This window comes from Xiphophorus maculatus, chromosome 17, assembly GCF_002775205.1.
Source record: "Xiphophorus maculatus strain JP 163 A chromosome 17, X_maculatus-5.0-male, whole genome shotgun sequence".
NCBI classification, from domain to species: domain Eukaryota; kingdom Metazoa; phylum Chordata; class Actinopteri; order Cyprinodontiformes; family Poeciliidae; genus Xiphophorus; species Xiphophorus maculatus.
In genome coordinates this window covers 12,542,597-12,565,965 of record NC_036459.1, presented here as the reverse complement: position 1 = coordinate 12,565,965, position 23,369 = coordinate 12,542,597, and the positions used below count along the sequence as shown (strand labels likewise).

The window sequence follows — 23,369 nt, the reverse complement described above, 5'->3', positions numbered from 1 at the left end:
TTTGTGATGGTTCTAGTCTAAGAAAGAAAGAAACAAGGAAAGAAAGCAGCAAATGTACATGTTGGTTCCCCTGAAAATATGGATAAATTCAGTCATTGTAGGGTTAAAGTAATTTGAAGAGGGAGAAGCGTATAAACAAGTCAAGTCAATGACGAGTCAATGACATGATGCATTTTTAACTCGGTTAACTTAACTTTTTTTTACTGACTTTAATACATTTAAATTGCTACGTTGTTTGATAAGTAGAATGGAAATGACTTTTTTTGTAAATGGTCTTGTAAATTAGCGTTTTAAAAATCAACTGAATTGAATTAAGAAATTTGACCATCGGATTGGACTGAAGAGAAATGATGAGCAATGTTTTATGGGTTTGGGTTTTATAAAGCAAAGATTGGTATTTTTGTAACATCAAAAGTTCATTTTTGAGGCAAAACTAAGAAATTTATAAAAAATTTCAAATTGCATTTTCCTACATACCATTGCCTGGTGTTTTAGCAGGTACAGGTTGTCAAAAACCATGATCTTAAATTTTATTTACAAAGCAATTTTCAAAGAAAGTCCTAATATCCTGTACAACACCATTCACAGGTTACAAATACTAAAAAAGTCATTAATCAGAATCACTAAAAACTCATGACAAAAAAAATCTTGTGACAACAATCTTGCTCCTGAATTTGGGTCAGGAAAATAAAGCCAGTCCTAAAAGTACATATCTTTAAAATATGAATAAATGCGTACAATTCCATAATTATTCGATCCAACGGTTATAGAAGTTTTGTAATAATGCAATTCAGGTATTTTACATTTTCTGGACTAAAGGAGGATTTCAGTTCAACACCTGTGGTTTCTTAATGTAAGTGTTTCTGCTACTGGACAAGAAACAGGGTTAAAAGAGGATTTATAAAGCAAAATACAAAGATGATAGTTGTTTTTACCAAGAGCAAGGCTGTGACTAATTATCAGGAGAGAACGAGACCTGTAAAACTATTGGGCACCTGCTCCAATAATTTATTAGCCTTTAGGAAATATTTTTTGGACACAGCCATCCGCAGGAGCAAGATGAAGCAAGAACATCGCAACACCAGATGTATTTTTTCGTCCTTATATCCGTGATTTAAAACTATTTTTAATTTTGTGTCATCTTAAAGATGGAAAGAGTCGATTATTTTTCACCCATGGAAAAGTGTAAAGTGTTTATTATGAGTAGGATTAACCAAGCTGAAGGAAAATAAAGAAAAAGGATAAATAAATATTCATTGATACAGAACCGAATCAGCAAATATGAACTTATGAAACTATTGAAACCTTCAAGAATTTTATGTTGTGTAAGATATTTAAGGAACTAATAATGAATCTGCGTTCATGAATTTCTTTATTTGGTTGTTATCTCTAAAATACGTTTACCTTTGGTTTTGTTGAACACCAGACATCTCATCTCTTTTCCACAGTTTTTTTTCCACTTAGTTCCACTACTGCAGTGGATTTTATAGTCAATGTTTAACACTAGAACTACCAAAGATTCCCAAAATGGGAATCTTCGTCCAGGTACCAAAGAGGGGCCAGTTTGGCCCTCCAAGAGAGGGTGTGAAGAGGCGCCTTTGTTATGTAAATAAGGCCATTACTATCCTGTTCCAAGGACAATTAGCGTGAAAGTTGATGTAGTGAGTTTGGCTCTCCTCCCCCCTGCTCACCAAATGCAGTATATTTCAAGTCCCATGCATAGTTTCTCTTTGCATGGTAATTCTTACAACAAATCCTGATGTTGTTTTCTAAGTTTTGTCCCTCTAGTATCTTGTCTTAACTCTCAATTTTCTTTTTTAAACAACATGTTAACCAGTTTAATAGCAGATGCGCTCTAAAACTTTGTATATTTTGCATCCTTTGTTTACGGCTTTTTTTTTTTGCAAACTTTACAACAAAATTAAATGTCTTTTCTTAGTGGTTAAGACTTATAAAATAGTTTCATGATTTTGGTTATACCTGTAGAATTTAAACTGAGGTAACGCTGAACAATGAATCGTTGGGTAAATAGTTTGAAAAAGAGAAGATATTAAAGACCTGCTAACCTAAATGGCTGCAAATGCAACCATTGCTGGAAATGAATCAAACTCATGTAACTTAGTGTAATGTTTCACCTCTCTGCAAAACTTTGAGTCACTAAGCTTTATTCTTTTTAAACCCTTGCTATTTGATCAGTTTGATTTTAGAAGGGAACAATGACTTTTTTTTAATATAACAGAAACGTAAAATCTAGTCTTTTTACATCTTTAAGATGACTAGAACAAGACTCACTGTGTACACTGAGGGCGATGAGTTCAGCCAAAAGTAAAACATTCAGGATTCCCAAACAGACAGCCGCACGGAGGCAGAGCCTCTCTTTGGAGCTGTTCGAACCTTAACAAAAACCTTAACCTTAACAAAATTGAATTCAATACACGCTAAATTTCTCTGTAACTTTGTTCTTACCTGTGTGATTAGATGCAGTTTTTCCAACAGGTTCCATATTGACGTAAATTTCCTCCATCGCTTCAGACTCTGTGTTGGCTTTAAACATTGACTATAAAATCCACTGCAGTAGTGGAACTAAGTGGAAAAAAAACTGTGGAAAAGAGATGAGATGTCTGGTGTTCAACAAAACAAAAGGTAAACGTATTTTAGAGATAACAACCAAATAAAGAAATTCATGAACGCAGATTCATTATTAGTTCCTTAAATATCTTACACAACATAAAATTCTTGAAGGTTTCAATAGTTTCATAAGTTCATATTTGCTGATTCGGTTCTGTATCAATGAATATTTATTTATCCTTTTTCTTTATTTTCCTTCAGCTTGGTTAATCCTACTCATAATAAACACTTTACACTTTTCCATGGGTGAAAAATAATCGACTCTTTCCATCTTTAAGATGACACAAAAATTAAAAATAGTTTTAAATCACGGATATAAGGATGAAAAAATACATCTGGTGTTGCGATGTTCTTGCTTCATCTTGCTCCTGCGGATGGCTGTGTCCAAAAATTATTTCCTAAAGGCTAATAAATTGTTGGAGCAGATGCCCCATAGTTTTACAGGTCTCGTTCTCTCCTGATAATTAGTCACAGCCTTGCTCTCGGTAAAAACAACTATCATCTTTGTATTTTGCTTTCTAAATCCTCTTTTAACCCTGTTTCTTGTCCGGTAGCAGAAACACTTACATTAAGAAACCACAGGTGTTGAACTGAAATCCTCCTTTAGTCCAGAAAATGTAAAATACCTGAATTGCATTATTACAAAACTTCTATAACCGTTGGATCGAATAATTATGGAATTGTACGCATTTATTCATATTTTAAAGATATGTACTTTTAAGACAGCCATCTAGTAAAAACAAGCTGCATGAGCTGGCTAGTACTGTCTAAACCTCAGTCACCATATCTTCTAAAGCAGCCATGAGGCAGATCAACAGTTTGACAAACAGTTTGCTTTGTGAAGCACCGCCTCACTGGGAGGGAATCAAAAGGCTAACATGCCAATCAGGTGCAAGTTGGGCGGGTTAAAGTAAGAGAAACCAGATACTGCATTCAGAGCACGATGAAGACCAGCGAGCAAAACATCAGAGTTCAGGAGATACAAGATAGAAAATTTGACTGAATCAAGACATTGCCCAGAAGTTCAGACTGGGAAGCTAACTGGCACATTGCTAGCTAAGTATGTGGAGCAGAAAAATAGGTCGTATTTACTTTAATTTATGCAAACCAATTGCCTCAAAAGATTCACTTACTGCTACATATAAAAGACAAGTGTAGTTACACCGTGTGATTTTGGCAAACAATATTCTTAAACTCATCCAAAATATTATTCTCCGTAAAACTTATTTTATTTTCTGCCTACAGCAGCAGCAGCAATATATTTTCTACATAGATTAAAGATTCACGGTCTCATTATTTGACATGATTGTTCTGTTCAAAACCTTTTGGTTTGCTTGAGCAGAAATGGTGTAGTGTCTGGGCATGTTAAAATGTTCAACTTTTACCACCCTAAATCCTCACTACTTTCAAATAGTTCACTTTTTATTTTATTTTAGTTGTTACATGGACTGAACTTAAATAGATTAACTTATAAAGCTTTTTTTTATATCCAAATGTTCCTGCCACTTGTTTAAGATGAGTACAAACAACAAGTCGATGATAATTAAGTGATGTTCGCTTGAACTTTTTTTTAAGTCTAATGTTTTATTTTACAGTGAGGAAGGCCGGAGTCTAGCTTTAGCAGATGGCTGAAGGCGTCTGATCCACACTTCAAACTCAGTACCTGTTTGCTCCAAGGCAAAACTTTGGTAAGGTTAAATTTAGTGGCTAAAGAAAGTCAGACGGTTTATTCTCCAATGTGAGAAAATCCCTTGAGGTTAAAAAAAAATAATGCAATTTTTCCTCATTCTGCTGTTTCAGCTGCTGATCATTTTTGAGGCTCAAAATGACAAAAACAGAAATGTAGCATTTTTAGTTTTGCAGAAACTGACACCTTTTTTAAAAAACAGAACAGATAAATCAATGTAATAAATATTTCCCTACTGTAACTGAAAGCTTATAGATTCTTTTGTGAAAAATGGCAAATAATGAAAAATGCTCCTTTAAAAGATGATTTACTGTTCTAAGGGCTTCCTGGTCGTGGCTCCATATTGTGCTGCAAGAAAAGGGGTTGCAAAGTGAAAGGATTAAAAAAATCTAATAAGAGTTTTGAGAAAATAAAAAAAAAAGTTTTTTAGCACCAAAACCAAAAGCGTTGACTTAGAGCTGCAGTTAACTTTTTTTGTTTGTTTCTGGAAATCAATTTAAAAAATACAATTTAAGATGTTATTATAATGTCTTAATTCATCTGTTGCATTCATTGCCTATCGCTGTTCAGTCCACTAACAACAACATAGAGGAAAATGTCAATTAGTGTGAAATATTGACATTTTAAATCTTTTTCGTTTAAATATAAATGTAAAACTTTTGGAGGATATACAAAGCGTGATATCCATGTAATATTTTCATAATAATGCTTTATTTTTGTTTAAGTATTTGACCAGTCCGTCAACAGTTTTTTTTAAAGAAAGACATTAAATAAAAAAAAACTGTAAAAAAAAGAAGAATGAGCGTGGGATAAAAAAAGGATGATTCAGTCCAGGTTTGAGCCATTTCAATATTTACATCTTCACACTTTCTGGTGCTAAATTCCCAAACAAACACCCTTTGTGATTTCTTAAATAGAGTAAAGGCTTCCTGTGGTTTAAAGATGCTGTCCACTGGAATATCCACTGCAAAAATGTATAAAATACTAAGTTTTTATCAGTAAACTACAGAAAATACAAGTCTGATTCACATTAATGACACAAAATGAGGCATAAGCATCAAGCAAGTAAGCTGGCATTACTAATTCTATAGCAAAAAAATATATATATATATATATATAGAAAAATTAAAATTAATTAAATTAGAAAAATTAGCCACAAATTTAGTGGCTAAAGAAAGTCAGACGGTTTATTCTCCAATGTGAGAAAATCCCTTGAGGTTGTCAAGTTTCTTGTTTGTTCAGATCTTGTTAGTCAGTATGATTACTAATTAACGGTTGATTCTTTTGTGTCTAGATGCAATGTAATCATTCAATTCACAAATGAAGTTTTATTATGGGGATGCAGCAGATAAAATATTTCATAGTATATTTCACTGATTCCTTTCATACAGTCTAAACTTTCTGAAAAGGAAAAATGACATTTCAGAGAAATATAATTTTGATTGCTTTGAGTATAATGATATTTTACTTAATCTGACTGATATGATCTTCTTTAGCGCATACTGATGTTTCGCATTGATCATTTATAAGCTTATCAATTACAAGAGGTGTTGTACTGTCTGTTAGTGAACATTAGTGAACAGCATCATTAGGACCAAGGATCAAAAGCTGCAGATCATTTTAAAGGTAACAAAACAATTCACCATGTTGTGAGCAACTCTTGGAGCATGGTTGTGTAGTGAGTATGTTTAATTTTTATTTTTAGGTAAAGTGTACCAATAGCAAACTTAGTCAATGTTATTATAAGTTATTATAAGCTAGCTGTCAGAAGATGTAAGTAAGTCTCGGTGAGAGGGAGTATTTAAGAAAAAACACAAATTCACTGATTTAATTTTTTGGCTGATAGCCAGCATATATTTAAATTTGTGCAACAAACACCAAAAGAAAAAAACTATATAAAAACTGAATGGCCATTCAGTTTGATAAATATTTACACATTCAATAAATCAATAGAAATCCAAGGGAACCTCACCTAGGCCTGTTTAGTCCCTGTCAGATATTGTTCAGAAATAAATTTACAGATGAGGAACATTTACTGAATGTATCACACTAGCAAGTGTTACAGAAAAAAAATCTGAGTTTCAAATGTATTTAAACCAAGATTTACTATTTTGGAGAAAACATGAAGCAGTGGGAAGATCAGCATTGATTCAACAGCAAGAAAAAAACCAGAACAAAATCATTCACAATGATGCCGGGCCAAATTCTGGAAAAGTCTGGACAAATTCTTTAACTGCGGAAAGATAAAAGTTAAATTTGAGTAGGCCTGTTTACTGTCTGTCACATATTCTTAAGAAGTACGTGTACAAATGAGGAACATTTACTGAAATGCATCACACTAGCAAGTGTTACAGAAAAAAAAAATCTATTAGAGTTTAAAATTGAAGTGATGAAGGAAATCACAAACTCATAGTCAACACTGGCTAATTGTGCTACCATAAATAATGCAGTAAAATAGTTAAACCGTAGGTTTTCTTTAGGGACTTTTGTTTCTATATGTCTTTATATACACACACACACACACACACACACAAGAATGGCTTGGTGAGCAGCACTGTCATGGGGCCTCCTCCAAAAAGTCACGAGAATGAATCCTGTGTTGGCCTTTACACCATATCAATCAACCCCCGATAGAGACCCAATTGAGATGATCGGAAATATAGAGAGCCATACGTGTCACGCATGATGACCGGAGGTCATGAGGGTCTTCCTGATGGCTGGGGCCTGTCCCGCTTCAGGCAGTATATCAGAAAGACCATCCGTTTAAAAAAAACGGATGTAGTTACAACATCCAAATCTATTTGAATATACTATATTGTATGTTACTATTGATTTTCTAACACCGAACCCCTTGTCTCTGCTTCTGTCGGCTAATTCAAACTCATAGAGGTCAGAAGGAGTTCCCCTTAAACACTGTATGGCGTCGAGACATCCTGAGGGACATGTGTGTCCAGTATTCTGCCCGGACACACGCACAAACACGAACGGCTTGGTGAGCAAAACCGGAGTTAATTACAACATTCTATTTAAATATATTATATTGTATATTATTCTTGATTATTTAACACTTATTGTTTTTTTATACTTTAATTGTATTACTCATAAAACTCGGAGCCTGTCTCTGTTTCTATTGGTTGAATTGAAATTAGCGGGAATATAGTGTAACACGTGTTAAGCATGCTGAGGTCATGAGACATCCGGGGATGTCACGTGACCGGATGGGGGAGGGGCATCATGTGACCGGATGGGGGAGGGGCATCATGTGACCGGAAATTAAAATCAATTAGTCACGGGTCATTAATCACTCATCAATCAAACTCCGATTAAAATTTGACAGAAGGGGTCCTATATATCTCTCTAACTGCTGTAGAGCTTCAAGATTACACTTAGCTGCAGAGGGAAAAGAAAAAAAAAAACTGTGTTGTTGTTTAATTAATCAGCTATATTAGTCCTGGTTGTACAACTTCATTATACTCTGAGCTAAAAAAAAAAAAAAAAAAGTGAAAGAAGAAGCGCAGATTTCCTCCCCCCCCCCCCCCCCCCCGCCAACAACAGATCCGTTGTGTTCGGCGTATAAAGTTTGGCATCACTGCACAAACTTGTCATGTGGGTTTCATCCACATGTCAGCGAAATGATTCGATTTGAACGTCGGCAGCTTCAGCTGCTGGAGAAGTGAAAGAAACGACAGACGGCACACTCTGAGCTTAGTCATGACGGTTAAAGTAGGCCACTTCTAATAATAACACAGACCACCGAGGACCCTGCAAAACAAAAACATGGAGGCAACACGCTAGAGAAACCAACGACACGTACTCACACCAACAGGTGAGGGGCGGATACTGCTAAATAACATAAAGCAAGACTTTGTTTTTATATACGACTGTGTGACACTAACATGTTTGCATTCGACACTCATGTGCTGGTAGTGATACAGTTACCCTTTAACATGCTGCATTCCCAAAGCTAGGCAGACTGACGCAAACTACAGGGATACGTGAGCTCAAAATATTTTTTATTTGTACAAACTCTCTTTCTTATCACATTTCCCCACTATATAGAAATGGAGGACCTTGAGGAGGAAGGCGTTAATGAAGAGCTGATTGAGTTTGCCATTCTGGAGAGCATTCAAGATGCCTTCAGGCTGCGGTGTTCAGCGCCAGCACACTGGTATGAAAAATCCAATCATGCACGAAACATCGGGTCTGGGGCTACACTCCGTGATGAATGTTTCGGGGGAAAGTAAACTGTTGAAGGTAACCTGCGTTCATTTCGCCAGGAAACAGCCAAACAGTGAAAACTTTATGAAGATAATGACGGCGATAGATGGAGGTAAAGCGATACACGCATGTAGATACGAGTAATAATGTGCAACAAATGGCCCTAGATGTTTTCCAGGTTTTGCATATTTACATTACAAATTGTCATTCTCAACTTTATTCATCTCTGAACTTTGACTGGGCCAATTCGTACGCTGTGATTTTAGCCTCCTATTAACTTGAAAAGCTTCCCTGTGCCCACTAAAGGAAGGCCTTCCCTCAGCCCCTCCTCCATTCCAGTCACAATCTGCATTCCATGATATATTAATCTGATATTTAATCTCTGTAGGTGATGTAGCTGCACTGCAGGTGCTGTCGTGCTGCGCGTCTGCCTTCGGAGAGAGCGACAGCAGGGGCTGGCTTCCTCTGCATGCAGCAGCTGCTCTGCCAAAGACAGAAATGCTGCATGTGGTGCTGCAGGGTAAGAGAGCGCTGAGGGACTCAGCTCAGCGTTAGATCCTCACATCTAAGCTGTATTTATTTGTCACCCTTGCAGTGATGGCATCCATGGACGCGACACTAGAGGAGCAGACGAAGGACGGGGACACGGCGTTGACGCTGGCAGCAGAAGCTAACCAAGTGGAAAACATCAAGCTGCTGCTGCGGCACGGAGCCTCGCCGCACAACACAAACAGCAGGAATGAATCTCCTCTGCTCCTCGGTAGCACAATCACACCGCTAACCAGAAAAGGCGCACACTCACCTCACAGGTGGCCAGAAATGTTGAGCCAGTGTGGTGGAGTCTGACCCAATAATACCTCTAGGTCAGGGGTGTCAAACTCCAGTCCTCGAGGGTCGCTGTCCTGCAGTTTTAGATGTGCCACAGGTACAAAACACTGGAATGAAATGGCTTAATTTCCTCCTCCTTGTGTAGATCAGTTCTCCAGAGCCTTGCTAATGACCTAATTATTCTATTCAGGTGTGGTGCAGCAGAGACGCATCTAAAAGATGCAGGGCAGTGGCCCTCCAGGACTGGAGTTTGACACCTGTGCTCCAAAGTCTTGGACAGATTTCCACTGCATGGATTTGGCCAGGTTTTTGAGGGAATTTAAGCAAAAATTGTACATTTTTAGGGAATGCCTAATTTAAGGGAGTCGTAACCTAAATATAAAATTCACCCATGTTTTTAGGTAGTGTTGAGATGACGTCCCTCCTGATTCTGTCAAATTATATCACTCTGACCACTATTTACTGCAGACAAACTCACTACTCACACACCACAGCATAACAGCAACCTTCAACTGATCCTTTTAGATGTCAAATACAAATTTGTCAAATTTATTTGTTAAGATAGCCTATCATTTACAGTCACCAAAGTTCGTGTTTCACCATCATTATCATTAATTCGCTGCGTCTTTAGCGGTTTTGTGAAAAAGAAACATTTGCTAAGATGCTTTTTTACTCACATACTTTCCACGTTTCGCAGCAGTGAGACAGAGTTCATATGACGGCGTTCATTCCCTCATCCTGGGCGGGGCCTTCGTGGAGCAGGTGTGTCTCACGAAGTGGACAGCGACTCATGAAGCTGCAAAGGTGGGAGGTGTTTTAAAGCTGCCATTAAAACTTTTCTGTAAAGTCAATCAAACTCACCTTGAGTATAGTTGATCAAGTTTACAAGACACCAAATCAAGATCAGGTTTACCACTAGCTTAGCTATTAAGTTGTAAAACACTTTCTTCAAGTTAAAATCTGCCCTTGTAAAAAACAAGTTTCTATGCCTATGATGACATCACATAAGGCAACTGATTAATTTTTTGAGTTGGCCCACTGTTTTCTATTATCTGATAATGTGAAAAATCATACTTTGTTGCTTAGCAGGATTCTTCTTGTCGGTGCACATAGTTGACAGGTATTTTGTTCACCTAAATACAAAAGAAAGAACCACAGACAACGTTTATGAGTTTTCGACCAAACTTCTGCAGAAGGAGAAGGCAATAGAAAGCCGCTTCTTCAAGCAGCTCACCATGTGTTCTGAAACTCTGCAGTAGAGCTTGACTTTTATTAACAAGAGCAAGGGCGCTGGTACTGATTAGATTAGGAGCCCACAGGAACTAGATTCTAAACACAGACAGTTTTACGACTAAGGAATCTCTACGAAGGGGGACACAGAATCTAAACTGACACAGTTTTACAGCTAAGGGTTACCTCAGAAGACCATCTATATGAAAAACATGTTTAAGGTTAAAGAAAGGGTAGCTATGTCTCACACGCTTGAACAAATCCCTCCTCTCTTGGGTATTAATACTAAAATATGTTTGAAATTCCGTGAACGAGGTGTACAGAGTCCCGTGCCAGAAGCCCATTAAAATGCTGTCTGCATCGTTTTAAACTGTGTGATTGTGAGCGGGAATAAAATTAGCAACAGGTATTTTGTTCCATATAACACAGTAGGAGTGTAACAGGTAAACCTTCTATGGATGCAAACTCGACTAAAAACCCACCTGTTTAGGATTGTATTTGAAACGTAATCAGTTACAAATTTATTGATGGAACCTGACTTAATGTCGTGTTTTGATTGTTGATTCTATGTTGCTTTGTGTTTCTGTGTTTGATATGATGTAAAGCGCTTTGAAATGCCTTGCTGCTGAAATGTGCTATACAAATAAAATGTGATTGATTGATTGATTAAACCTTTAAATGAAAAGCAAACTGGTAACTATTTATGTAAGAATGATAACAAAACATAATTATTCTAACAATAGTAAACAATACTTTCTGTATAATTTCCCCCTAAAACAGCTTACTTCCCCATCTTGTTTTCAGGTGGGATGTCCAGCTATTCTGATGCTGCTGCTTCGCCACGGAGCCCAGGTCACCGTCAGAGACGGTCATGGTGTGACCGCTATGGGAATTGCAGCGGAGCACGGCCGGACTGAAGCCCTAGAAATACTTATACAGCACGGTAAAACATTTAAAACACAACCAGTTACCTATTTACTCATCCCCCTTTTCTGGCGCATGTAATCTGACCCTGCCTAATTTCACAACGCATCCCTCTGTTTTTGTACTTCCTCTGCCCTCCACTAGGGGGAGATGTGAACGCCCGGGCCAGCAATGGGGACACGGTCGTGTATGACGCGTCCGGGTCGGGGAACCTGGACTGTGTCAAGCTCCTTCTGCAGCACGGAGCCAACCCAAACGTGGCCAGCTACGCCTGTCAGCTGCCCATCCACAGGGCTGCGTATGAAGGACACACGCTGTGAGCTGCGGCCCGGTTTTTGAGAAAACATGAAGCATTCTGATGCCTTAGAGGTGGAATTATTCTCAGCTTGTAGCATTTCAGCCGCAGATTCAGTTCTCGGAATAAAGAAATTGCTCTGCTTTAAATAAAATTACTTACCCCCATTTGTTTGCATCACAACAAGCAAACAATAGCGTGAACGTTCTCCACAAAGAGTCCTTTGTTTGTCACAATTTCTCGGCCCAGTTCCTAAAATACACTGTAACTCAAACCACAGATTAATGACCGCTCTCTCTGTCCTGTTTGGTCTTTTTCACTCTGTTGATTCCTCTCTTTTTCCTGCCTTTCCCCCCTCCCTTCTGCAGAGTCCTAAGAACTCTGATCCCTGTCACCACAAAGAGAGCGATCCGTCTCTCAGGCCAGAGCCCGGTCCACTCTGCTGCTGATGGGGGTCAGACTGAATGTCTCGAGCTCCTCATCCAGAATGGTTTTGACATCAACACACAGCTAGATAAACACATCTCCGGTACAAGTGCATGTCTGCGCCACCACTTTTATCAAAACGTTGTTGCTCGAGAATCCATACATCTGGCCTTTTTCATCCATCCATAAAAAAAAATCTTGAAAGTGCGTTTAATTTCTCATGCCTTTCACAATTACAACTGCCTTGTGTTGGCCTATATCACATAAAACCCCCCAAAATAAAATCCAGTAAAGTTTGAGGTTGCTTACATGAAATAAAAAAAATGTTGCTTTCACTTATAAGCAAGTTAATCACGTGCACCCCAAACATGTGGAATGTGTTTCTGCAAGAAATACTCCAACAATCTGCTCAAAATGGTTTTCTTATACATCTACAAATAAATTTGCATAGCAAACAAATGATACAACCTGTTTTTTCAATATCAGTTTTTCTTGCAAACTGCAAGATTTTAGATTCTGTTAATGGGTTTAATGACTTAACAACTTACACAATCGGTGAAGGGCTCACTCGCGCAACATTTCCTGGCAACACAGCTAGTTGCAGAACTTGGAACGCCTCAGAATAAGAATGAATGCTGGTCCGAAATACTTAGATTTTCAGTTTTTCGTCATAAGCGCTCATTCTCCGCTGGGCTCGCCACAAAGTGCTTTTAAATCTCTGGGTTGTGTGCCGGTTTCTTGAGTCTTCATGCTACTGGTCTAAAACGGTTTCTTCCTCCCACCGAATCGCCACCTGAAGAACTAAAACTTTAACTTGAAACCTGATCACTGTGTTGTTCTCGGGCAGCTATTGTGCTATGCATCAATGTTCAACTTTTTCACATATTTCACTTTGACCAAGAAAATGAATACAATTATATTGAACTACAAATTTGAACACTACTAAAAACAGATGAAAGATGCTTTTTAACCTGTAGTGTTTAATGTATGGAATCACATGCTCTGCTATTTGTAGTAAAAAAAACAAAATGCTAAGCTTACACTCACAATTTAGATTTTCATCTACTTCTTGGAACTAACTTGCTGACCTTTTTCAATCTTACAGAGAACTATGGCGACCTGAGGAAGACTCCTCTGTACTTTGCCGTCTCCAACGGCGACGTGACCGGTGCTGAGATCTTGCTGAAAGCTGGAGCAAGAACAGACCTGGACCCTCTACGATGCATCTTGGTAGCTGTTCGGGCAGAGAGGTCTGCAGGAGGCAGTTAGCGTGATTTTGTCTGACGTGTAATTAACGCAGATTGCCCTAAAAACGATCCGCCGTGTCTAGGTATGAGTTGGTGAAGCTGCTGCTGTCCTACGGAGCCGAGGTGAACTGTTATTTCAGAGTGATCAACAACACTGCGTTCCCCACTGCCCTCTACTACTGCCTCAGAGACCACGACATGCTGCGATTGCTGCTCAACAGCGGCTATCAGGCTCACAAGCGCGTACCTTCAAAACTCAATTTAAACCTAATTTTGAACGACAATATTTACATTTTAAAATATTTTGCTTCCTGTAGATGCTTTCGGTGCTTCCACAATAAGAGCGAAGACTTGGACAGTACCTGGACTGACCTCCACAACCAGGCCTACAAGATTTACTGTCAGCCTAATGTCATTCCAGTGAGAACTGACACACCTGCATTCCTTCCCCCTCCGCTTGCTGCATAATGAAGAGAGTGCGAGTTAACGCTAAAGGAAATTCCTGATCTTTGCTCTTTCAGTTCTGCGAGTTCGTGTCCGTGTCGTGGCTCGCCCATCTGGCAGGCAGCGTCGTAAGGATTCTTCTCGACTACGTCAGCCACATCAGCATCTGTACCAAACTGAAGCGCATCCTGGAGAGGACTCCTGAGTGGGAGGAGATTTCCGCCGTACTGGGTGAGACCGTAAACACGTGATGTTGATTTTAGTTCCTGGCCAACTGGAGACTAATTAACTCTGTCTCTCCTCCAGGAGAACCTCGCCCCCTGCAGCACTTGTGCCGACTCGTGATCAGGGGCAGAATGAACATCAGGATGCTGAACGACCCGGAGGCCATGGACGCTGCTCCTTTTCCTCCCAGACTGATCGGCTACCTGACCTACAGGGCGGACGGCCCGTACGGCAGACTCTAGTGGCAACAAGATTCGATTTGCAGTGACTAGCTAGGAATTTTGTAAATGTGTGCATTTTGTGCAGTTTTCTTCTTTTTTTTTTTCTTTTCAAAACTCCACAGTTTTTACCTAAATCTACGCGTTCCTGTATTTATACTGTTTATAACATTGTTGTAAAAGTTGCAAAAGTAGAACCAGAACAGAGGGAAAATGCATGCATGAGAAATAAAATAAGCGATATCTGGTAAATCTGCAAATCAGTAATCAAGTGACTGCAAAGCTATTAGCCAGACAATATAGTGAAGCAGATGAAACAAACTGCAGAAAAGGGCAACGGAAATTAAGACAAATCTGCAGAGGTAAATCGGGAGATAGAAAACAGCTGTGGGAAAGAGGAAACTGGAAAACCGAGGGAATGTGAATAAGCACTGGGACTGATGGAAGCTACAAACAAAGGAATAACATCCATTAGGAGAATCAGAACGTTTTGGTTGCATGTATTTCCAAACAATAACTTAGCTAATTACTGTTTTAATCTAGAGGTACTCAAACAATAAGAGAAAAAATCTTGGCTTGGATAAACATGATGCGTTAGCCAGAAATACTACTGGATGCTCCGGATGCTTCGCCCGTCTTAACCCTCCAGTTCTCAGGTTTCCTGCACAGAGGTTCTACCTGCAAACCTGAAGAGGAATCCAGAACCAGCTCGTTCCAGTGGTTCACAAGAACCTTAGAAATGGTTTTGTAAACGTTTAACAAATGTCAGAAACTTAGCTCCTCGCCTCTTGTTGAATTTTTCTAGACCAGGTGATTAATGCTCTGCTTTCTGATATCTTTTAACCTGTTTCATGTTGCCAAACAGATTATACTTAGATTATTATTTTTTTCTTTTCTCGTTTGACTAGTGAGACTGAACCAGAAAATTTGACTGATCACAGTTGACTCATGATTGAACAAGCAAAGTATTTAGTTTTTCAAATAGGATCTGGTTGGTTTGGTTAGTTTGTCTGAAACCATGATTTAATATTAATTTTTTTTAAATCTTTGAAATAAGAAAATGTGTTCAATTATCCGAAACGTGACAAAAAAGCTAAACCAAAAGAAATCTGTAAACACAAACACTTTTTCACAGCACTGTACCTTCTTAGAACGAAGAGTATTTGCCTTTTGAACATGTTCTATGCTCACAGTTGCTAATAATGCTCAGTGTTTGACATGTACACTTTTGAACAGTGACTCCCAAATAAAGCAAAATGAAACATTTAATCTTTTTAAGGAGTAATCCACCGAAACGCGTCGGATTAATTAAACACATCTCCTTTTCGTTCTGCTTCTTCGATGACGCTCAGTCTTTTTTTGGCCATGAACAAAAGCCATTCAGGTCCCAGTGGCTGAGCGCTACAATGACGGACCACGGAGCCTCTGAGCTCACAGGCTTTTTGTAGCTCTGCCTATCTGGGTAGCGACTCCCAAAAAAAGACGCTGCATCATGGGGCCTACTCGCTGGTACGTTCCCTCTTAAAGCCTAAACAGCAGCTGGCGAGATTAGAAAAGGAGAGGACACACACACACACACACACACACACACACACGAACACACCCACATGTGCGCACCCTCACATAAAGTCGGTAGGCCAGGAGGAATCCAGTTCAGACTGGAGCAGGAGGGATACGTTTTGACTGGTCACATTGTACGGCATGAATCGACTGTTTTTTTAATCTAACTTTGCAGAGATCTTTATAGATCTCAAGCCTTTTGGTGGACCTTATGTTTTAATTGGCTTTCTTTATCAACACGCTTTTGTTTTGGGAGCACAATTAACACTCGGACCGTTTAATACTTGCTGGTCAGTGCTTCTCAGGCTTTGGCCATGAGTTTTTTCGGGTATCGCCGAGAGCTGAGCAAGTACGAAGATGTCGACGAGGACGAGCTCTTGGCGTCGCTCAGCCCGGAGGAGTTGGCCGAGTTGGAAAAGGAGCTGGTCGACATCGACCCTGACGCCAACGTGCCCATTGGACTCAGACAGAGAGACCAGACAGACAAAACCCCAACGGGTACTTTCAGCAGAGAAGCCCTCATGAAGTACTGGGAGAACGAGACCCGTAAACTTTTGGAAAATGAGATAGCAGGAGGGAGCCCCAAACTGGTAAGAGGAAGAAATGTACAGAAAGTGATTTTGTTTATGCCACCGTAGAGATTTGCTTGATTTGGACTATTGTGTCATCATTCCTGGGCTGACTTGTGCTGAAATGCCATTCAGCAATGAAGAAGCCTCAGAATGAAACTGCAGTTTGCACATGTACTCAAATATAAAAAGGGACATTTCAGGATATCAGCCAGGAGGTTAAGGCTTTTTTTTTTTTTGCAAATCAATCTTAAAATCAGGGGTCTGCAATTTTTTTTAAATCTATTTTTCTTCTCATTACTTATCTATCTATTACATGTTTTACTACACAAATATCAACATCCCAGAGAATTAAATTAAACCGTCCTTTTGTAACCAGTTCTTTAAGAAAAAAAAAATGTCAGCACATTCCCCATACAGTCGTATTAGATAAATAAAAAAACAATGTTGAAAAAGTTTACTTATTTCAATAAACCTGACTCAGTTCCTCCAGGAGGAATGTGAGAAAATTCCTGCAAACTAATGTGAGAATCTTGTGCAAAGACACCAAAACATTGAACACAGTGTAACATTTGCGAGTCGCAACCAATTTTTTTCCCCCTCTGTACCATAAGAGCTGTGCTTGTTGAACCTAAAGATCATTTGTATTCATATCTGCAGTCTACCTCTCCTGGTATTTAATGACGTTCTCAAAACACAGGATGAAGAACAAGAAGACGAGTGTCTGACAGAGGAAAGCAGTGAAGAGGAGGAAGAAAAAAACGACGAGAGTGAAAAGGAAAGCAAACGGTCAGAAAATTCAAAGGGGGAAGATCACAAAGAGGAAGACAGTGATGAAGAAGAAGAGGAAGAAAGTGAGGAAGAGGAGCCTGTAACAGAAGAAGACGACGATGACGCTGAAACGGATGGAGACACACAAGACGATGTGGCAAAACCTGAACCCTTGGGAGACTCGGTGCATGCGGTCAAACCGACACTACTGAGGCCTCAGAAGGTGGAGCCTGTGAGGCTGACTCCGCCCCCTCCACCAGTGGACCTAATCACCAGTGGGAACCCTACAGTTGTTGAGGATGCGCTGCAACGAGTTCTCAGTGACGACTCCGAACTCACTGAGGTGAATCTGAACAACATTGATGACATCACACAGGTAACGACGTGTTTTGTTTGTCTAGTTTTTCCTCAGTTGAGCGTATCAGCCCTTTCCATGCAAATGTTTCGAAACATCCCTAGTTTCCATTTTCTTTGTTTCCAAGGAGATAGAAACTTTATCATATAAGCAAAAACTTTTTGTGTGTTTAAATAAAAACAATCTTTAAAAGGGTTGTTTTGAATTCCAACTAATAAAAGAGATGCTCAGAGGGTATCTTGTAGCTGAAAGATGACCAATTTCTTTTAGTTCTTTAAACGTAACATTGTTGAAAATATATTAGTTTTATATCTTAAAACTTAGTTATCTCTGGCAATGTGAAATAACAGACAAGCATGTATTTATTATGAATAAAAAAACACATTTTTTCTCTCTTCATTGCCTGATTTTTTGTCATAAGTTTCAATCTAATAAGCCCAGATTGAAGTCGGATCAAAACATCTATTCATAAACCATTTCAGTTTGATAGGGAAAATCTTTCGGCTCCTTCCAATCATCTTTCAAAGTCGACTGGTTGACCAAACAATAACAAAAATAATCAGACACTAAACTTTCACTCTTTAAATTGCTGAGCAACCTTAAAGGTAACCGTGGGTTTAGGATTTATCCCTTTTGCAGGAAACTCTAATTCGATTTGCCGAAGCACTAAGAGCTAACACCCACGTGCGAGTCTTCAGTCTTGCGAACACGCGGGCCGATGACCACGTCGCTCTGGCCATCGCCAAGATGCTGAAGGAGAACGCATCCATCACCAGTCTGAACATCGAGTCCAACTACGTGAGCGGGAAGGGAGTGACGGCGTTGGTCCAAGCACTTCCAGGCAACAACACCCTGACCGAGCTCCGCTTTCACAACCAGAGGCACATGTGTGGAGGACAGGTTGGTTTCAGTCCAGGTCAGCGAATCACCAGCTACCATTACAGTCAATGTGAATTACTGCAATGACCTGCTGCAGGTGGAAATGGAGATGGTGAAGATTCTGAGGGAAAACCACACTTTGATCAAGCTTGGCTACCAGTTCAACCTCCCCGGTCCCAGGATGAGCATGACTGGGATACTGACCAGGAACCAGGACCGTCAGAGGCAGAGACGGCTGCAGGAGCAACGGCAACAGCAACAAGGAGGGCAAGATGGAGCTGTGAACCCCAGAACCTCTGCGCTGGTAATCACTTTGCTTCAAACTGTTCAAATCACTTGGATAGTTTGATTCATTAAACATTTCGATCCCATTTCAGCCAATGACTTACAACACAATCAGCTCTCACTGTTCATTCGGTTCAATTCAAATTATATAATACACACTAACAATAACATGAATTCTGGCACAAAATGTCTGGAGTATTTTTTTTTTTTCCATTAGTAGATTATCACATCAGATTAAAATCTAGTTGGATCAAATGTCCATCAGTGTCTCTCTCCGAAACTTTTCTGCTCGACTTAAACCTGTGAGAAAGGTTTGGAAAAGAGAAATACAAGTAAAGTGGTGTGATAAGGAGGAAAACCCTTTTAACAAATCCAAATTTCCTCTCTGTGCTCTAGGTCTTTCACCACCTCTCAGTGACCCGGAGCGAAGCTTTTACTGCTTCACTTCTTAGCTCACAAACAACTGTTCAAACCGGCCCGACGGCTCAGTGGAAGGGATTTTATCTGCCTCAGATTGTTGGAAATTTCCCCCCTCTTGTATAACTCCAAAACCATATTGGACTCAATTCATTTAAGCTAAATTGCGTCATAAATGTTTTGACTAAGGCCTTTTCTACAGTCTTGATTAGAGGAATGAAATTTGTCCAAAACGTCAGACACCTGAGGGTGTGTGTCGCTGCCTTTAATAAGATATTCCTCAAATTCTTACCTGTTAACTGGTTTCCATCTTCAATTCGGTTTTCATTATTTGTGCATTTTCTTTTCTAAAGAGAGGAACGCCCAGTTCGTCGCCCTACACTTCACCCAGAGCCTCACCTTGGTCCTCACCCAAACTAACGGCTAAAAAACAGACTCCGCCGCCTCCTCCTCCACCTCCACCTCCGCCCCCACCTCCTCCGCCGCCTCCGCCTCCTCTGCTCCTCCCACCGCAACAGGAGAAGAAGAGGCCCACGCGGATGATCGCGGAGGTCATCAAGGCCCACGAGGCGGGCAGCAAGAAGGTCGCCAAAGCCAAAGGGAAGAAGGGCAAGAAGAGCAAGGCGAAGGAGACGAAGGGGGAGACGGGCTGCATCCTGAAGGAGCTCAAGAACGCCCTGAGGCCCGTGTCGGCCGAGAGGAGGGCGGAGGAGGGCGGCAGCAGGCCATCCACGCCGATGAGGTCCGCCCACGATCAGCTAATGGAGTCCATCCGCAGCAGCAGCCTCAGGACCCTCAGACGGGTGAGAGAGAGAGGAGGGGAATCATGAGAAAGACACAACTTCCTCATTTGGGGGGGATTCGGTTGTGAAAAACAGGAGCGGATCAAACTCTCTGAAAGGCAAACTGCACAAGCAGTTTAATTTAGACGAGGATGACACAGAGTCAGCGGTGTGTGAGTCATCCTGGTGGCTGATGTGGTCTGATCTGTCTCTGGACAGCAGTAGGTGGGCAAAAGAGGCTGTTTGCCACCAGCGTGCTCTGGGATGAGCACATCGCTTTCACAGACAGTGTAGGAGAGAGAACACTGACAATGATAAAGTCAGTCAGCCGGCATTTTTAAAAAATTTTTATTTTATCCTGAAGTGGATGATATGCTGACGTCCGTAATAGAGGAATGGAAAAGATAGACGGCAGGGCAAATAATGAAACTAAAAGCCCGTATTATTCAGAATTCCCCCTATTTTCATTTATCAGTAAGTGGAGATTTGAGTGTTGGCCTTTCCTGCAGCTGGAGCACAGCTTGTTACATTGTTGTGGAAAATCATCTGTGCCCTCAGATAATGGGGTCTCTGGCTGTAGCTGGCAGATTCCATCCACTCAGCGCCGGTATTTATAGAAACTGTTCTGTGGAGCTTCGATAACAACAGACTTGACGCTTTGTCGCATTAGCATGCCTGAAAACAGTCCAGGCTGCTGCTGTTTGGTCCTTTTTGCTGCTCTTCGTCTCATTCTTGTCCTCTAACACAATCTGTGATTTTCCAGGTGGAAGTTCCACATCATCTACGATAAGGAACGAAGACGTCGGCCCTGCGGGATGATGGTGGCGACGATGGAAGAGGAGACAAATTGGATTTCTTTCTCGGAGAAAATGGGAAGGTGTACTGGAAATTTGCACTCAAAATCCTGAACTATTTTTTGATATTTAAAGATACTGTCCCCCCCATCCGCTTTTGCAAAAAATAATTCCTACTTGTTTCAGGTCACCAAACAAATTTTAATATCAAACACATGCAACCTGAGTAAATACAGAATGCAGTTTCCAAATAATAAAATAAAAAGCTATTCAAAGCAGGTGAAATTCATTTATTCCAAATTGTCTTCAGATTTTGACACATTAGCAAACTTCAGTTTGTTAGAAAAATTTTCTAACTATAAGAGTCAGCATTTGCAAGGTAAGTGGCTGTCTAGGGCCTCCACGCCACCAGGGGGCCCCAAGAGCAATAAACTAGCATTATATTAAAATTTAAAAAAAAAAATAACATTGAATAATGCAAACTAAGTGCTATTGCTATGTTATTTTTGTAGATAATAATGATTACTCTCTTCCTGTTGATGGCTGCTGCCACTGTTGGGGAAATATAAGATATTAAATTTAGTGTTTATCAGTTGATGTTACTTTCAAATAGTTAAAATAAGATGTCACACTTAAATACCACTCTGCATTTTAAAATCCAAGTGATTTTTTTTTAACATTTGTTACTCCTGTAAGTTTGAAATCAATAGTCATAATAGTACTAGTATAATGTACGCTAACAACAAACGATGCTAATGATAGCAGGTATGTTACACACATAGAGTAGCTTAGGAGTTATAAATCATCTGGTGTTGAAATGTGGGTAGGGGGGCTGCTTAGGGCCCCAAAAAGGCTTGGACCGGCCCCGGTGACAAATCAATTTGAACTTTTTAAAGTTTTTTCCCCCCCCTCAACCAATTTTATTCCAGTTTTGAAAGCAGCATTTTGTATCTACTCTGGCTATTTTAGTCTGATGATCTTAATCATTAAAGTGTGACAAAAAAAAAAAGAAAAATGTCCTGCTTTAGCATCCTCCCACGGTAGAAAGTGACATGCGTTTTTCTTATTCGTGTTTACTGACATTTTCTAAATGTCTATTTTCATGTAAGACTGTAAATATGGTGTGTGTGTGTTTTTTTTTGGTTGAAATATGTGTTCGTTTCTAAATATATCCATTCACTTACTTGCAGCACTCGTGTCTTCTTTGGTTACTGGGAGAGTTTTATTCAAGGTGGCAAAAAGGGGGACAAGCTGTCACAAAGACGTATATGCGGATCATTTCTTAAAAAAACAAATTGATTTGCATTTTTTCAGCCTGAGTGAGTCAGCCTGCTGGCGAGGAGCCGCTGATGCACACAACCTCTCAGAGACGTTGACAACACACCCACTCGTGTGAGCGCGCTCTCTCTGAACAAGTTGCAAAACAGAACAAGTGAAGTGAAATAATAATAAAATTTAAAAAAAAAACGCTCACTCTGACATCAGCGATGACGCCAATATTCCCAGCAGCAACTAGTGAGCAGTGAGTTTATAATTCTTTTTCTTAAAAGACGATGGGTGGAAACAGTGAAACACATGCGTACAGGCAAATGTGTTCATTTTTAACTTTCACTCGGCTTAAGCAATAAGGTCCAGCCCAAGCTTGTGTGAGGCCTAAAAATATATTGGTTAGACTTTATCTGTAATGTTGAGTAAAGTTTTAGAGTTCCTTTATACAGAAAGGTAGAGAACGATGTGAACATGTTGTTTGACACTTAGCAGGGAAAAACACTGACGGATGATTAAAAATAACTGCGAAGAAACAAAGAATTTCTGTAAAATGTATATATATTTTTGGGGGGTTGATGGAGAATAAATGTGTCCTCCATTAAAATGGCTAAAATCCAATATTCACATTATCAGTACATCCTTACTCGGCGTTTCCATTCATTTTTAATGACCATAGAGATGGCTTAAGTGATTAAGCTACTGATTTGAAGTCATGGATCCATGAAAAAAGGTGATAGAAACCGATTGCTTAAAAATAAAAAAGTCAAAAGTAAACTGAAAATTATTCTGTTAGATTTATTTTAAGGGTTAGGTGTTAGAATACGATTTCCACAAGCATGTAGCACTGCAATAATTACTATCATTGACTCATTTAGACAGCAGTGTGTAGGAATGGATTTAGAATTGCCTTCAGGTGTTGAGATTAATCTCACAAGATCACTGCAAGGTAAAAGTATTTATAGGGTAGGACGCTATGGGACGCAAAGATGGCAAGGTAAAAACTTTGGAAGAGGAGACCTTGAGAATTTGAGAGGAGAGCTGGATTAGAACGAGACACGCACTTCCTTTATCAGCTGTTCTAAGCCGGGGCCTCCGTTTGTCTTGGAAAAAGTCTCCGTCTCCTTGACTGCACAGCAGTGCTGTCTCTACATCAAATCTGCAGCTGCTAATTAGTGAAATGAAGCCAGACTAGGCAAGACAAAGTCCAAAAGTTACACTCTGCCCGTTGCATGCAAGGCGTTCTTCAAAGAAAACGCCACAGTGTCGTCCTCCTCTGCAAGAACCAGAGTGGTTTGTAATATTTTTCAAGACGGGGAAG

At 39.8% G+C, this 23,369-nt stretch overlaps 3 protein-coding genes across 7 annotated transcripts in view; 2 read left to right on the top strand and 1 right to left on the bottom strand.

The window, feature by feature from the left end:
• Positions 1 to 10,103, bottom strand: part of LOC111611858 (kit ligand-like) — a 34,377-nt gene extending 24,274 nt beyond the window's left edge. For 2 of the 3 annotated variants that reach the window (XM_023350531.1, XM_023350528.1), the window contains exon 1: positions 10,039 to 10,103. The gene's annotated coding sequence lies outside the window, so the exon portion shown is untranslated. Of the gene's footprint in view, positions 1 to 9,335; positions 9,394 to 10,038 lie in introns of those variants that run through there. The other variant, XM_023350530.1, reaches the window with a different exon arrangement.
• Positions 7,906 to 15,639, top strand: LOC102221692 (ankyrin repeat and SOCS box protein 15). 3 transcript variants are annotated; one of them, XM_005814597.3, is made up of 14 exons: positions 7,906 to 8,141; positions 8,375 to 8,483; positions 8,593 to 8,645; positions 8,922 to 9,053; positions 9,129 to 9,293; positions 10,059 to 10,165; positions 11,396 to 11,534; positions 11,660 to 11,831; positions 12,179 to 12,339; positions 13,342 to 13,486; positions 13,567 to 13,722; positions 13,801 to 13,903; positions 14,005 to 14,158; positions 14,234 to 15,639. In XM_005814597.3, exons 2-14 carry the CDS (start codon positions 8,377 to 8,379, stop codon positions 14,392 to 14,394), a joined length of 1,755 nt encoding a protein of 584 aa, XP_005814654.2. In that variant the 5' UTR covers positions 7,906 to 8,141; positions 8,375 to 8,376; the 3' UTR covers positions 14,395 to 15,639. The 3 variants fall into 3 exon arrangements, with proteins under 3 accessions (XP_005814654.2, XP_023206294.1, XP_023206295.1); XM_023350526.1 differs by having other exon boundaries at positions 13,567 to 13,903; XM_023350527.1 differs by lacking the exon at positions 8,593 to 8,645 and having other exon boundaries at positions 13,567 to 13,903.
• Positions 15,640 to 16,004: 365 nt separating this feature from the next.
• On the top strand, positions 16,005 to 21,971 carry lmod2 (leiomodin 2). Its single transcript, XM_014474756.2, has 6 exons — positions 16,005 to 16,520; positions 17,200 to 17,646; positions 18,265 to 18,525; positions 18,602 to 18,808; positions 19,560 to 20,009; positions 20,752 to 21,971. The coding sequence occupies exons 1-6, from the start codon at positions 16,245 to 16,247 to the stop codon at positions 20,776 to 20,778; spliced, it is 1,668 nt and encodes a 555-aa protein (XP_014330242.2). The 5' UTR covers positions 16,005 to 16,244; the 3' UTR covers positions 20,779 to 21,971.
• The last annotated feature ends 1,398 nt before the right edge of the window (positions 21,972 to 23,369 follow it).

Coding starts and splice junctions, on each gene's coding strand:
- LOC102221692 (XM_023350526.1), top strand. CDS start 8,377: ATGGAGGACCTTGAGGAGGAAGGCGTTAATGAAGAGCTGATTGAGTTT. Junction 8,484..8,592: donor TGTTCAGCGCCAGCACACTG/GTATGAAAAATC, acceptor TCATTTCGCCAG/GAAACAGCCAAACAGTGAAA. Junction 14,159..14,233: donor GGAGATTTCCGCCGTACTGG/GTGAGACCGTAA, acceptor TCTCTCCTCCAG/GAGAACCTCGCCCCCTGCAG.
- lmod2 (XM_014474756.2), top strand. CDS start 16,245: ATGAGTTTTTTCGGGTATCGCCGAGAGCTGAGCAAGTACGAAGATGTC. Junction 16,521..17,199: donor CAGGAGGGAGCCCCAAACTG/GTAAGAGGAAGA, acceptor CTCAAAACACAG/GATGAAGAACAAGAAGACGA. Junction 18,526..18,601: donor GGCACATGTGTGGAGGACAG/GTTGGTTTCAGT, acceptor GACCTGCTGCAG/GTGGAAATGGAGATGGTGAA.